The 14,823-nt window shown below is 39.2% G+C and overlaps 1 protein-coding gene across 3 annotated transcripts in view; it reads right to left on the bottom strand.

Moving 5' to 3' along the window:
• Window positions 1–14,823, bottom strand: part of LOC145438701 (proteasome adapter and scaffold protein ECM29-like) — a 49,609-nt gene that overhangs the window by 28,289 nt on the left and 6,497 nt on the right. The window contains exons 10-27 of one of the 3 annotated variants that reach the window (XM_080316049.1): window positions 14,591–14,786; window positions 12,666–12,789; window positions 12,495–12,599; window positions 10,955–11,088; window positions 9,752–9,945; window positions 8,983–9,033; window positions 8,600–8,688; window positions 7,912–8,048; window positions 7,738–7,851; window positions 6,737–6,851; window positions 4,598–4,762; window positions 3,763–3,944; window positions 3,007–3,124; window positions 2,855–2,943; window positions 2,473–2,593; window positions 2,084–2,261; window positions 1,450–1,567; window positions 1,120–1,290 (exon numbers count right to left, since the gene is read on the bottom strand). In XM_080316049.1, coding sequence (XP_080172175.1) covers window positions 1,120–1,290; window positions 1,450–1,567; window positions 2,084–2,261; window positions 2,473–2,593; window positions 2,855–2,943; window positions 3,007–3,124; window positions 3,763–3,944; window positions 4,598–4,762; window positions 6,737–6,851; window positions 7,738–7,851; window positions 7,912–8,048; window positions 8,600–8,688; window positions 8,983–9,033; window positions 9,752–9,945; window positions 10,955–11,088; window positions 12,495–12,599; window positions 12,666–12,789; window positions 14,591–14,786 — 2,401 coding nt within the window. Of the gene's footprint in view, window positions 1–1,119; window positions 1,291–1,449; window positions 1,568–2,083; window positions 2,262–2,472; window positions 2,594–2,854; window positions 2,944–3,006; window positions 3,125–3,762; window positions 3,945–4,597; window positions 4,763–6,736; window positions 6,852–7,737; window positions 7,852–7,911; window positions 8,049–8,599; window positions 8,689–8,982; window positions 9,034–9,751; window positions 9,946–10,954; window positions 11,089–12,494; window positions 12,790–14,590; window positions 14,787–14,823 lie in introns of all 3 variants that reach the window. The other 2 variants (XM_080316046.1, XM_080316048.1) reach the window with 2 other exon arrangements.

Raw genomic sequence — 14,823 nt, 5'->3', positions numbered from 1 at the left:
CTCAAACTGTACTGGCTACTTGATAAAACTGTTAGGTTACCTAATATAAGCCTACACACCAAATTTGGTTCAATTCCAGCCAGTAGCCGCATTGCTACAGGAGAACAAAGTTTCTATTTATTATACGAAAATAAATTAACAAAAATTTCAAATTTTTCTGTTCACCCCATGAAAGTGTTAGGTCGTCTATAAAAACGATGTTCGCCAAATTTGGCTCAATTCCAACCAGTGGAAGCGGAGTTATTGCCGTTGAAAAATTTGGATTTGAATAAAATAGTATTTACGGTGGGCACACCTTTAATATAATTAATGAATTGGTCACCGTAAATACTATTTTATTCAAATCAAAATTTTTCCAAGGCAATAACTCCGCTTCCACTGGTTGGAATTGAACCAAATTTGGTGTGTAGGCTTAAATTAGGTAACCTAACAGTTGTGTCAAGTAGCCAGTACAATTTGAGGAAAAAAGTCATTTTTGAAGACCCCTACTGTTCAGTCTCGAGTTCAAGTCTTCTGCTACTCAGTTTTACAACTCTACCTGGGTGAAAGGAATCCCTCGCATTCACAATGTACTCATTTATCCGCCTTTTCACAATGGATGATCTACATCTTTCGGACTACTTCACAGCTTTCAGTTTTTTCAAGGCAAAGCTAGGTCCAGACTGCGAAATTCGCCACTCCCTTGGAAACCACTGCTTCTACTGGTAGGCCTACTTGGGTGGAATATACGATATTGCCTCTACTCCTGCTCAACGATGCTTACTTTGAGCAACTCTGGTTATTGGTTAAATTTACGGTAACGCGACACTACCATTATGCCACTGACATTTAAAAAGAACAACCAGCGACATCATGTTCAACAGGATTCATTCGCTAGGATTCCTCACAAAATTCAACAGTATTGGCAGGCCTGACTTGTCATACTACGATTCCCAGTAGCCAGCAAAAGACACTGAACCATAATTTTACACTCTGCGACTGCAAATTCCCCCGATTAACAATTCAATCGGGGTAATGTAGTTCAAGAATAGCTAGTCTGCAGTGTTGAGTACTGTACGGCTGGATAACCATAACAACAAAACGCCATAAACGCAGAAAGTTTACAGAACAAGAACTCACTAGTTTCTTCGGGTCTGGAGCTAACGAATTCCAAATGCTGGTCATGGCGGTTCGCACGCTTGTGTAAGGATCGAATGTGTAGCGATACAGTCTCGGTACGATTTTAGGAAGATGCGGGGCCAACTGCTCGCTTGCCAAATTCGCAATATTGCTGAACCCAAACGCAGCACCCTGAAACAGTATTTCATTTTAATTCCTCCCCTGAAAAGAGACAGGGTGAATTCAAAAGCACATATCTTGGAAATTATCACAGCTCTCATTATAACACAATACAGACATATACCACACGAGAGCAGGCGCACCATGAATTACAGAGCCAGTCGTACTTGCCTTTTTGGAGTTCCATAAAGCGTGGTGCTTTGCCAGGTGCATGAATTTATAAACCAAATCGGGTTTATTCAAGTCCGACGCCAGCGCGCATATCTCCTTGTAGGTAGAGAGATTGGATCTGTCAGTAAAAGGGTGGGGATTGGGACTCGCTTCGGCTGATAGAGGTTCAGTCTCGGCATAAATATGAGGTTGACGACAAAAATTCTGAATTTCCAAGTCAGTTTTATCACGGAATAATGATCCTGTTGCGAGATATGTATATTAAATTTACTCAAATCTAAATCTGCCAAAATGACAATTCCATATTTGCTTTGAATACGACAGAAATCGTCAAGTCAAATGAATCTGAGTACAACTACAACCAGGTTTACCCCAAGGTGGGTGTCTGAATAAAATACTACTCCAAGTCGTTTCGGCACCATCCTATTTTTTCATTATCTCGCAATCTTATGGTGAATTGATGTGAATTTTTTTTTTATAAAATGATAATGAGACAGTTGCAAACCAAACAACATAACAAACAAGCCGCGACAATTATGATACACAAATTAATGCTACATAGTACAAAACAAGTTCACGAGGCAAAGGGAAAATTCTTCAGGTTGTTAAGTAAATCATAAGAAATATTGCTCACCCGTCGGGAGTTTTACCAACACCCTTATCTCCGTGAAACAGATTAGACTGGCTGGGTTTGGAAGGGTTGCCTTCCATTAACGAACCGACTAGCGCATCAACTAGTTGCTTCTTGTGTTCTGGCGTACCGAGTTCGTAGACCACTCCAAGCCCTTTTGAAGCGATATCTTGAATCAAATCTAAACAGCAAGGCTTCACTTATCAAAAATACGATCTTTTGCACGCTATGATGCTCATATTGAACCCTGTATCTTAGAGTAGCTGGTGTGAATTTTCATTATGCCAGGACAGACACGACACTACTGCTATGGGGTAACCCTGTGACAAAGCCAACAATAAACGATGCCGCACAACATCGAGTATCCTAGTTTGCCACATACACATACATACCGTCAGCTTCGGTCAACAGACTCATGAAGGACTCCTGTATTTTGGCAAGGTGCGATTGTATCTCTGGATGCTTGGCTACCTCATCCGTCTTCAGCAGTGTCAACAGCCAAATACTTGCAGCCTAACGAAATAATACGTATGTCTGAATTATTATGTTAGATTGAAATTGAGACCTAGTTGAACCATGATAACTAGGTGACACTTATTTACTTTACTTTACTTTACTTATGTATTAGCGCATTTCAGGTGAATTTGTGCGAATGAAGGGAGCAAAAAATCGCTGATAAGATCAGCTTCAAACAGCCAGGTGCATAAGAGACTTGGAAATTTAACAAATTCACTGATCAAGTACACAAGGTGGTGAACAAAATCATTCTATTACCTGACGACACACTGGGATCCGATGACCGACATATTCGTCCAAAATCTTACCGACGAGCCACGACAGCTTACCATCGCTCTTTAGTTGTGCTGAAAAATCATCACATCAACGACCGCAGCGTGAGCACACGCACACGGCCTCGAAATATTCACCAGAATTTTGCGCAGACTTTTTCAAACGCCATTTACTCCGGCCCGCAGATGACATAGGTCCCAATGCCACATCGCCAAGTGCTTTCGCAACGGTGAAATGAAGGTCTGGTTCTTTGATCTTGAAAACATGAATTTTACAATGATCCTATGCCCAACACAAATAGGACGCGTAGTGGTACGTTATAGTAACTAAATTATTTTAGTGACAGAAGTTGAGAAGTATAAATGACAAACGCATGTTATACATAAAATTTCAGTGGGAAGAAAAATATGATTTTTTTTAAACTCTTCTCAGAAATTATTTCAGCAGGCCAGCACTCACAATCATGACATATGCTCCGCATGATCAAGTCTCCTACATCACATCCCAGAATATGCAGGCAAGGAAACATCTTTTGTACAATAAATAGCCCAAAACTGTATCTACCGTCACAAAATCCAACCGGAAGTTCTCAACTTGAATATGGTATTGAAAAAGAACGACTCTTGTAGGTGAAGAACTTCAATATACAATTAAATATTATACTCAAGTTGAGATAAACATGAATATGTTCATCTGACGCTCTGCAGGGGTCATCGTGGTTCATCGTCAGCAACTAGTAGAGAATTGAAAAGAACATTGCATATCAACAATCGTATCACCAAATATGCCGTCAATTGAGGATTTTCATACATCTGACGATTACCCGGGGCGAGTGTTATCCAAAAATATCAGGTTTATTTCAATATGAATATATCATCCAATCAGAATCAAACCTCGGCAGAAGCCAAAAACGCGTCCAAGAGCTTGTCCGTCTGAAAGTGGGCCGGATCGCCGACCGCCAGATACCCGAGCGACGTGACGCTTTTTTCTCTCAGTTTTTGCGGGCTCGAAGATTTCAGGTGGCGAAGCAGAATGTTCATGACGTCTCCTTTCGCGGTTTGGTGACAGAAAAAAACTGCAAACATTCCATTATGTCAGTGAGAGATCTGGCAATGACTTCCCTGCAGATCTGGTGTTTGTTCGTGCACGGCAAATTCAAAGTAAACATAGAAATAATCTCCTAGACAAGTATAGTTGAGTTGAATGCTACATGCCTCGACATGCATACATATGTAACAATGTGCACACTCACTGACACTGTATTAAATATGTATTGTTGGTGATCCGGTAGATATATAATCTCCAACACTATGTTAAATATATTTCCTTATGTATATTTATTTAATGTCACAGTATATTTATGGCTACATACTGTTACATTTCCTGAAATTATGTAAAATTGATTTTTGCAAATATATATTTCTTTGTTCTACACAATTTCCTAAGTATTATTGTTTATAGTATGAATTGTTGCTGCAAGTGTGTTTGAGTTTAATACACATGTAACGAACTACAGTTTGGACCAAATACTTTGCGAATACCTAGAACTAGATATCCCTGCGTAGGCCAGCAGTTTCTCTTTGTGTATGCAACAAAAACAAGTATCTAGACACGAAAGGTAGTCATTGTTGCAGATGTTCTACAAATGCGATTGAAAAATATGTTTAGAGAGAGGGTTGATTGACAAATATATATATATAATAAACAATATATATACCAACGGCTCACATGGATTAGATGGATCTGGATTCGGTGCTGAATCGTCTTTCTCCTTTTCGCCGTCGTTTTCAGCGGGACCGTCGGGGAGTGGAATCGGATTTTTTCTGGCAATTTCCCCGATAGCGAAACACGCGGCACTCGCGATTGTTTCGTCAGAAGACGTCGCGTGTTGAACTGCAAAAATTTGCAACAAAATTGACGATTTCGAGTGTGGGGGGGTCAAAGAGGTCAGTGCGTCACTGAAGTAGAAGTGTGGAAGTGCCAGAGTGTAGCGATAGGACCTAAATTGTCAAAATTGTTTACAAAGTCAAAAACATTTTGCAACCTGCATTTCGTTTGTATCGGAAATGTTTGCACTGTCGGTGAACTTATCATTCGACATTTAACATCTTGTACCCTACTTTATAGGCCTACCGTTGTAGACGGCCCGTTGTCTGCTGATCGTGAATCATACACGATCAAATGAAACAAATAGGTTGACAAGGTATTATGCTCAACGTACCGCAATAGCCTAACTGAAGCGAAACAACGTGGGCATTGGTTCTTATATCAAGAAGCGCATGATGAAAAATTGTAATGTAGATGACATTGTCAGAATGAAGCAACACGGTGTGTCACCAGCAGTGTACGCACAACTTCAGTGTTGTCAGCCAACAACTGCTGTTGCTGAACGTTCTTCCTCCATTCTTGACAAGCTACTTGGTAAGGTTAAACACTTTCTACCCAAGAATTTAGTAAAGTATCTTTCGTTGTACCAGAACAAATTCTCTTAATTATATCTTTCGTGATGAAACAACTGGAATTCCTCATAGGTCCAGATTTTCAGACTAAACTACTTCGTAAGGACAGACAGTTCCAACCAGAAATGAATATAAGTAATACAATTCTCACATTATGTTTTTAACGTCAAAAAATGTCAAAATTTTCATTTTTAGGTCAAAATCTTCAGTCTTCTTAGATAAAAAAATCCCTCTAGTGATCAGTAACGGAGTACTTATACTTTTTCTGTAGTACCCTACTCAGGCAGTTTGTGGCTACTTGCAGTAACTACTTGGGTGGTAATGTTTTTACGTTTTTAGTCTGCTTTCACCTCTAGTCGAACAAGTGCTGTCCCTGCCAACTTTCTGCAGTTTGGGTTTCAAAGAGTGGAAATTGAATAGTATATTCATATTGAAAATAAACCCGAATATTTTCGGCTGACACTGGCCAGGGGTAATCGTCAGCAACTAGTAGAGAATGGGAATGTATATCAACAATCGTATCACAAAATATGACGTCACCAGCATGAAATTTCGAATAGTAGAACGTTCAATGTACTATTTTTAGACGGTACACGAACTCCTTTTGTTGATACAGCCTTGGTACACAAATGAAAGTGTTAATGGCCCCTCCCAACGACGAGAAATTTGTTGTCTCGATAAGTTTTCGCACAAGCAGGATTGTCATACAGATGTTTGCCAATGGCAGAATTTATTACCTTTGATTGCCGAGCATCGAGCTTGAGTGGAATGAGTCAAGGGTGAGCTTTTTACCGAGCGTGATGCGCCAGTTCTAATAAATCTAGGGACATGTTGCTTTTATGCTGCCCTGCGAACGCTTTGACGTTCTTCCCACGCAGCCACAATCACAGTGGCACTTATATTCGTACACTGCATTACTTTGTTAAGGTGTTCAATTGTATATTGAAGTTCTGTACCTCCAAGAAGCTTTTTAAAGAGTGGAAAGCAGTTTTGGAATAAGATTGCACCACTTTTATCAAAGGAAATAGCCTCTGCATCACAGAAACTGAATATATTTTCCAAAATTTGTACACTGTGGAATCAAAGTGGCTTATGTCCATACACACATTTTGAAAAAGTTACCTTTATGTTAGGTTTTCATCTTCTTCCGGCCATATCTGGGCCATGGTTAACTTTCAAACAGCTTGGCAAACATAAACATGGCCAAGATCTGATTAAAAATAAATGAGATTTTACAGAGACTTGATTTTTATCAATACGAAAAAAGGAGCCCATGGACATAAACTAGTTTAATTCCACAGCAACGATATTTGTAGTGTCATGTGTCATTTTGACACATATTGCGATGTCAAGGGTGGCCAACTACGAAGAACTGCTAAAACTATGCAATAGTGTAACTGTCACTCACCCAGAGTGCCAAAGGCAATCCGAATCACCTTAGGAATCGAGTCTCTGTAACGACCTAACCACGACTCCAGCAAATATCCCATTAAAAACAGACTTCCGTGCTTGCTCTCATAGCTCTGCAAAACGGCGATGTTTTATTTCAAATTTGCGGACACGTACCAGAACATTGGCGAGAAAATACAAAGGAACACAAATTGCGAATGTTACAAAACCATTTTTAAATCTTAGAGCCGGGGTCGTAACCAAGTCACAAGGCTCCGAGTCACAGGTCAATCTCACTTTTATAGTTTTGACTCGAGTCAAGTCGAGTCATTTTCAATTCCCCACCGAGTCAAGTCCGAGTCCAAGTCAGCGGAAGGTCGAGTCCGAGTCACGGTATTGTGACTCAAGTCCGAGTCCAAGCCATTGTGTTGACTACACAGTTTCCAGTTAAAGTCTTGTTAAACCCACTTTTTGTAACTCTGTCTGGTGATATCGAATAATTCGCATTTATACTATACTAATTTTACTCATTTTTAGCAGTTTCTGATCGCATTTTCAATTACCAGAACCAATAGACGAAATCCCAATAGTGTGGTTACTTTATTATTCTTCGAAATGACAATGAAATGTAGGCCTTGGTCGCCTGAGTCTCGAGTCATATGACTTGGTTCGAGTCATGTGCGATGACTCGAGTCGAGTCAACACTCAAGTCGAGTCAACACACAGATTGACTCGAGTCGAGTCATTTCCGTATTTTGAGAGAATTACTTGAGTCAAGTCGAGTCACAAAAAAATCGCGACCAAAGTCGAGTCATGACTCGAGTCATTACGACCCCGCTTAGAACCAGGACAAGTTTCCTCATGGAATTCCTTAAAAAATGTACATATCTTCTACAGAAATGTCTGCTACTGATTAAAATCTTCAATTTACAGACTGTAACGCACTAAGACGCGAGTGGCATTATAAAATGTCGCAGCAATCGCACAAAATGAGACGTGGTAAAATAGACATAGTCCAACCTTTTTCGACTGCGCGTTCTGGTCGGTTTGCTCGATAATACGCAGCTGTTCGGCTTCGTCAAACACGGTCCGTTTCAAAATAATAGCGTGGAGCTCTGCGCCGAAATCTCGAATCTTTAACAACACACAGCCATGGAAAGGGATCGTAAGTTGCGACAAAACGTAATTAAATACCGATTCTCTGGTATGGTCCACCAGCCCCTTCATCCACTGTGATTTACTGTCGAGATCTTCTCCGAGGACGGTTTGTAGCGACAATTCGTCAGGACAACAAGCGATAATCTCCAGTAAGATGTAGACGGATTCGTGATCTGGCGTTCAAAAGAAAAAAATATAGCAATCTCCCGCAGGCGCAGACGCTGTTTTCTTTTTTCGACAGAGGCATTTGCAAACCAAATACGAGACTCATAATCCCAAAATTGAAGCAGCATTGCCAAATGCTTCACAACCTTTTGTAGATCTGATTAAATAATCAGGACTTGACTTGACCGTTTGAATACTCAAATCCAAATTGAGTATCAATTTTAGATGATGCCAGTGGAGTGATGACAGCAGATGTTTACGAGGACGTAAATTATACGCCCCTTACTATTTTATGAACGAGAATTGTTGTATTGGCTTCCGGCTGTATCATATTATTCAAAACATGTAACTCAAGGTTACCCAAGTTCATAGACACGGCATATTCTTGCAGTAGTGTATTGCTATGTCATATTCAGTGTCAATTGGACGTAATTCATCATTAGGTATATCTCCTCATTTATTTCCTGGCCGCATAAAAAATACATATTTCACCACTTAAAGTCTGTTTCAGTGTTATGTCATAATGACGATTTCGCTCAGTCTTAGAAATAATCAGCACCTGTTATCACTCTAGCGTACTGCAGTATCAGATCGAGGTATTGCGTCAGCCATGCGACGACCGCTTTTTTGCCGCTCGTATACATTTCCCTGTCAATAATAACGCACAATAAAGACCTGTTTTGGCCATCGAAAATTGAGCAAAATGAGCAAGCGTATAGCCTCCCAAGGACTATCATTTACCATTAAGTGCGACCGGACACAGCGACTCACAGCTGAAGAAAAGGTGTAGCATTCTAGAAACGTGCCCGAAAGAACCAGTGCACAAAGCAAAATAAAGTATGTGATAAAAACAAGCTAATGCTAGCTCCCCAATGCTAGAATCAAGTGCATAACGGTGCGTCTCAAACTGCGCAGAAAAAACGTGAAACTGTGGTGCAAAACCTCATATCCGAGCAGTCTCTATCCCGATCCACGCCGGTCTCCAGTATTAGGCTGACAAACATTATAAACATAGAATTTATTGAATATGTAACCGGCGGAAGCCCGAGCCCTGGGAAACCGGTGCTGCAAAAAACCTCAATTAGAACTGAACGAGAGAGTCAGCACCTTCACACATAGGCTAATCAGGACTGGGGTGTATGATTAAACGTTTAAAAAAAGTTCACAAGCACTACTCTGGTTCAGAGTTGAGAAAAAAAACTAGAAAATTTTCAGTTATAGGCTAAGATTAGAATTAGAATTAATGAAGTCACAAAAACTCAGAAATTGAATCGAATTTCAAATTAGAAAGAAATACAACATATCGAGTTCATTCCATGTCAGAGTTCACGAGAATGGCAAATGTACAAAAAAAAAATTTCTGCAGATTTCACTGGCTATGTGATAATATTGTTAGGTTGGTTAAAACAACGTTACACACCGAATTTGGCTCAATTCCAACCAGTACAAGCGAGATTCTTGCAGTAAAAAGTTTTGAATAGCACGCTGGTGAATTCATATTTTGCGATACGATTGTTGATATACGATGTTCTTTTGAATTCTCTACTAGTTGCTGACGATTACCCCTGACGAGTGTCAGCCGAAAATATTCGGGTTCATTTCAATATGAATACACTATTCAATTGTATATTCAAGTTCACTACCTCCAAGAAGCTGTAGAAATAATCAAATGTATCATTTGTACAACAGGCTTCAAGTACGGTGGACTTACCCCAAATACTCTGCAATGATCGGAGCTTCTGTGATCGCTTCTCCTGGAATAATAGTATTATGCGGGATGACATCGCAAGCGTCTTTTAAAAGACATTTCCTCAAATACTGCAGCAGTACTGTGAACGTAGGTGGCGGAAAAGATAGGCTGTGCACCCCGATGACATATCGTTCAGATTTCATCCTCTGTTGAGCCTGGAAAGTGACACATAACTCGCAGCAATGTCTGGTATCACGGTTGATATCTGACGAAATTTCGCAGTTACTGTCCCTAATCTGTGGGTGACAAGAGTATTTTGACGTAGAAGACATAACTATTTAGAAAATCACAAAGTCAGTAAAAAGTTTAGATTCGTTCGTATTTTCCGTCCAGCCATTATATACTTATACTTCAAAATTTTTGTATTGACACAAAAACAATCCGCGAGACCTCAAAATTTGCAAAGTAATTGATAAACTAATTTGTAATTACCGAAATTAGGAAAATCAAAAGGCAGTTTCGCTTCATAACAGCTAAAACTTCAGGACTCACATCAATAGAACGGGCGTCTGAGATGAAATATACGACTGTTCAAACTCATTTTAATTACCAAATTGCCAATAGATTACTGATACAAACATATTGCTGTTTGGATATGTTTTGATGAAGTTTGTACAAAAAAATGGAGTAGTAAGAGGAATTCGAAGTTGTCAGTCTCAGCAAGTTAATGAACAGTCGTCGGAAATTAAATTCTAATTCTAAATTCCAGAAATTGCTTTGACATAGTAAAAGTCCGCCCAATTTCTACACATAGTAAATATGATGTAATTCACAAAAAAGGTCATCTTGTTGCTGCTTATCACTAGCCGACAGTTAACAGATAACGATTGCACGATAATTGAGCTTAATATGAACTAAAACTTTTTCGTGACGGTCCAAACGGGGCCCGCGACGACATAAAGGTTGACAACCACTGGATCAGTTGCATCGAAATTTAAATCTCAAGTACCAGTATGCGGACAATCTTCAATATCTACTTACTAGTCATTTTGTCATCACAAACTCTCCTGTATTCCCAGCCAATGGGTCACGGGATACTTTCAAAACAGAAACTAGGATAGGACCATAAACCGGTAACAAACCACTGATCTACAATAGACTGAACGTAGTGGCCTGATTGAAATTTAGTATCATCTGTCGATATGCGTAAATGAAGCTGCATACTTTGTCGTAAACGTAATTCAACATGTCCGCGAAAGACGGAAGTTTCTTCGTCTGTTCGTTTTCGACGCTCTCGGAAACGCCGGCGACGTTGCCGTAGAGTAGTTTCTTAGCTTCCGTGGCAACGTCTTCTTTAGCTGATAAATTTAATCAACATTTTTTACCACAAAATGATTGATAACATGTTGATCTACGAAGTTTTGACTTGAGGCAATATATCGAAATGCAAGTGAAAACGTTATTTGCAGCATAGTTCTGCGGGCAAATTCAAGAGACATACCCTGGTTACTAAATAAAATCATTAATTATACTTCAGATAACGGAATATGTGCCACATTTGGCAATCATCATCACCTCAAGCAATTGTACCGCAATCAAACTTCAACCTTAATTGAGTCTTAAGTTACTTCAAGAACTACTCAAGTGTTTTTAGACAATTCCATGTTTACTTTAGCAGTTTTTAGACCCACTTAGAAGTGATGCAAGCTTACCCCAAAACCACTTTCTACTTTTGAAAACCCAAAGTGCAAAGTAAGTAGTTTGGCCTTGAAATCTGCCCAAGTACAAGTGGAAGTTGTCTACAAACATACCTACCCAAGTAATCACTGAAGTGGTGATGTTTTTTGAGGTGTTCAAAAATGACTTTTGCTTTCAAATTGTACTGGCTACCTGATAAAATTGTTAGGTTACCTAAACGAACACTGCACGCCAATTTTGGCTCAATTCCGATCTATTGTGGCATTGCTATAAGAGAAAACGTTTTTGATTTATTTAATAAAAATAAATATGATATTTTTCAAATTTTACTGGCCACCCCATGAAATTGTTAAATTGTACGAAAAAACGACGCACAGCGAATTTGACTCAATTCGAACCAGCAGAAACGAAGTTGTTGATGGTCAAAATTTGAGATTTCAAATCATAGTATTTACGGTGGGCAGAACTATAATAAATAATTGAAAATTTGTACACCATAAACACTATTTTATTCAAATCCAAATTTTTCAACTACAATAGCTCCGCTTCTATTGGTTGGAATCGAGCCAAATTTGATGAGCATCTATGGACAACCTAACAATTTCATGGGGTGAACAGAAAATTTTGAAAATTTCTTTATTTATTTTTATATAATAAATAACTTTCTTCTCTTATAGCATTGCGGCAACCTGTTGGAATCGAACCGAATTCAGTGTGCAGGCTTTAATTAGGTAACCTAACAATGTTATCAAGTAGCCAGTACAGTTTAAGCAAAAAATCATTTCTGAACACCCCTAGTGGACACAATAGCGTGCGACATGTTAGCATACGACACTTCAACACGCGACAATTGAGCATGGGGGTAAAATTTTAGGGTCAGGTATGTATTAGATTTAGGATTGGGTTAGGTTTGGGGTCAGGATACAGGCTATATAAGGATTGATTTCGGGGTTAGGGTATGTTTTGCTGGGTAACCGTTTTTTAGGCAATAGATAGTAGCAAGTAATGTACTAAGTTACTGAGCACCTCTAGCTACAAAGCAATATGATACGTGGTGCTCAGTTACCATCAGATGCCGCAAGCAGCAGCAGATATCTTGACGTGACGTGGTCTGACGGAAACACCTTTCCCAAATACCGCACGGCAGACAACCGACAGGAATGGTCGGGATCTGCGAATAGAAGAAAATCAACGAAACCACGACAAGAAGAACACATTATGAAGCGTGATGCCGTACCAGAAATGTACTGCGCGATAATCTTCTCGATGGAAGACACGTCTTCCGGTTTCACGTCCTTGAACGCCGTCGACATCATCGCCAGACATTCTTGGACGTGCAGCTTCACTTCCTGAGAAGTTGCCTGAAATACACAATTCATATATTAGTGAAATACAGCGTAAATTGTTATCTATTAAATAATCTCTACCGTTATGTAATTGGATGAGCAAAAAATTCTTCAGCAGTTGTCAGAGTTATGCAACTTTTCCAAATTAGATCATAATAGCTGAACATCTGAAGAGCTTCTATGAGGTACAGAACTTCAATATACAATTGAAACGTGCATTCATATTGAAATGAGCTGAATGTTTAATAATTATTCAAACTTTCATGTGTCGTTACATATGGTGATACGATTGCTGATAAACAATGTTCCTTCTAATTCTCTACTAGTTGCTGACGATTACCCCTGACGAGTGTCAGCCAAAAATAGGAGGGTTCATTTCAATAAGAATACACTATTCAATCGCATATCCAAACAGTTTATTTACCAATCAGATTACAATTAAAATGAGTGAATTCACAAAAAACCTGGAACGTGAATTGAATCCAAAATTAGTAAAAAACACAGCAGCAATCAAGTTCAGCCATATCAAATCACATGTCATACTCATAAGCAAGATAATGGCAACTGCCTGTACACCAAGCTTATCTCGTTTCGCACTATACAGTTCACCTGTAGCATTTTCAGGAAATCCAGAAATTAGATTAGAATTAGATTATCTCCATTTCGGTAATTACTCAAATTAGTAGGGCAAGTTTTGCAACGTTTTTTTACAACTTCCGACAGCTTTCTGAATACTCGAAAGTTATGTATTACGGTGTTTTAAGCCGCTTGGAGGAATCTTATATTGCAAATTTTCTTCATTTTTTCATCCAACTTTTTGCAATTCTTTTCGATTTTTCATGCGACTTTTTACTGGTAATAGTAGGCACTACATGTAAATAGATCACTCGATTATTTCACTGTCGTTTAAATTTGTGGTCATTTTGACGTACATTCAGATTAGACCGCCGAAAATTATATTTTCACTGGGTCAATTTTTTCAGGCCATTGATTTTGTTGAAGTCGCCAACATTGAGGAACTTGTCCATTAGGGCTCTTCACAAATGACTTTTTTCTCAACTCGCACTGGCTACTTGATAAAATTGTTAGGTTTCCTAATTTAAGCCTGCACACAAAATTTGGTTCAATTCCAACCAGTAGCCGCATTGCTACAGGAGAAGAAAGTTTCTAATTATTATATAAAATTAAATAACAAAAAATTTGAAAATTTTCTGTTCACCCCATGAAAGCGTCAGGCTGTCTGTAGAAACGATGCTCACCAAATTTGGTTGAATTCCAACCAGTACAAGCGGAGTTATTTTCGTCGAAAAATTTTGATTTGAATAAAATAGTATTTGCGGTAAATAATTAAAAAATTGGTCACCGTAAATACTATTTTATTCATAATCCAAATTTTTCGACGGCGATAACTCCGCTTCCACTGGTTGGAATTGAACCAAATTTGGTGAGCATCATTTCTATAGACAACCTAACACTTTCATGGGGTGAACAGAAAATGTTCAAATTTTTTGTTAGTTATTTTTATATAATAAATAAAAACTTTCTTCTCCTGTAGCAATGCGGCTACTGGTTGGAATTGAACCAAATTTGGCGTGTAGGCTTAAATTAGGCAACCTAACAATTTTATCAAGTAGCCAGTGCGATTTGAGAAAAAAATCATTTATGAAGAGCCCTATTGCCCATAAATGAAACCTTTTTTCCGTAAATTTTGTGAAAAATCAGCGCAATTTTCCACGGATTTAACCGCAGCAAAAACCTGCCCTGCTGATCGGACGACAAGAATTATCGAACAGTACCAAGCCTGGCACGGACCCACCGTCGAAAGTTCCCGAAACGCGTCTTGCACTATGGAGACATTGCGCAGAAAAAGATCGGGAACACGCAAGGACAGCTTCCCCATTGCCGTGTACCCAAGACTCTTGGACCGCGACTCGTTCGAAGACTTGGTGGTGGTTTTAATCAAGGCCTCGAGAAGGAGAGAACCCTGCGGCGTTAACTTGGTCATCTCGCATCTGAAATCGTAGAAAGCGTTCAACGGACGCGAGTGTT

Source organism: Botryllus schlosseri, chromosome 5, assembly GCF_051294905.1.
Source record: "Botryllus schlosseri isolate E-star chromosome 5, Bs_hap1, whole genome shotgun sequence".
In the NCBI taxonomy this organism is placed as follows: Eukaryota; Metazoa; Chordata; class Ascidiacea; order Stolidobranchia; family Styelidae; genus Botryllus; species Botryllus schlosseri.
This window is presented reverse-complemented; position numbering and strand designations above follow the sequence as displayed.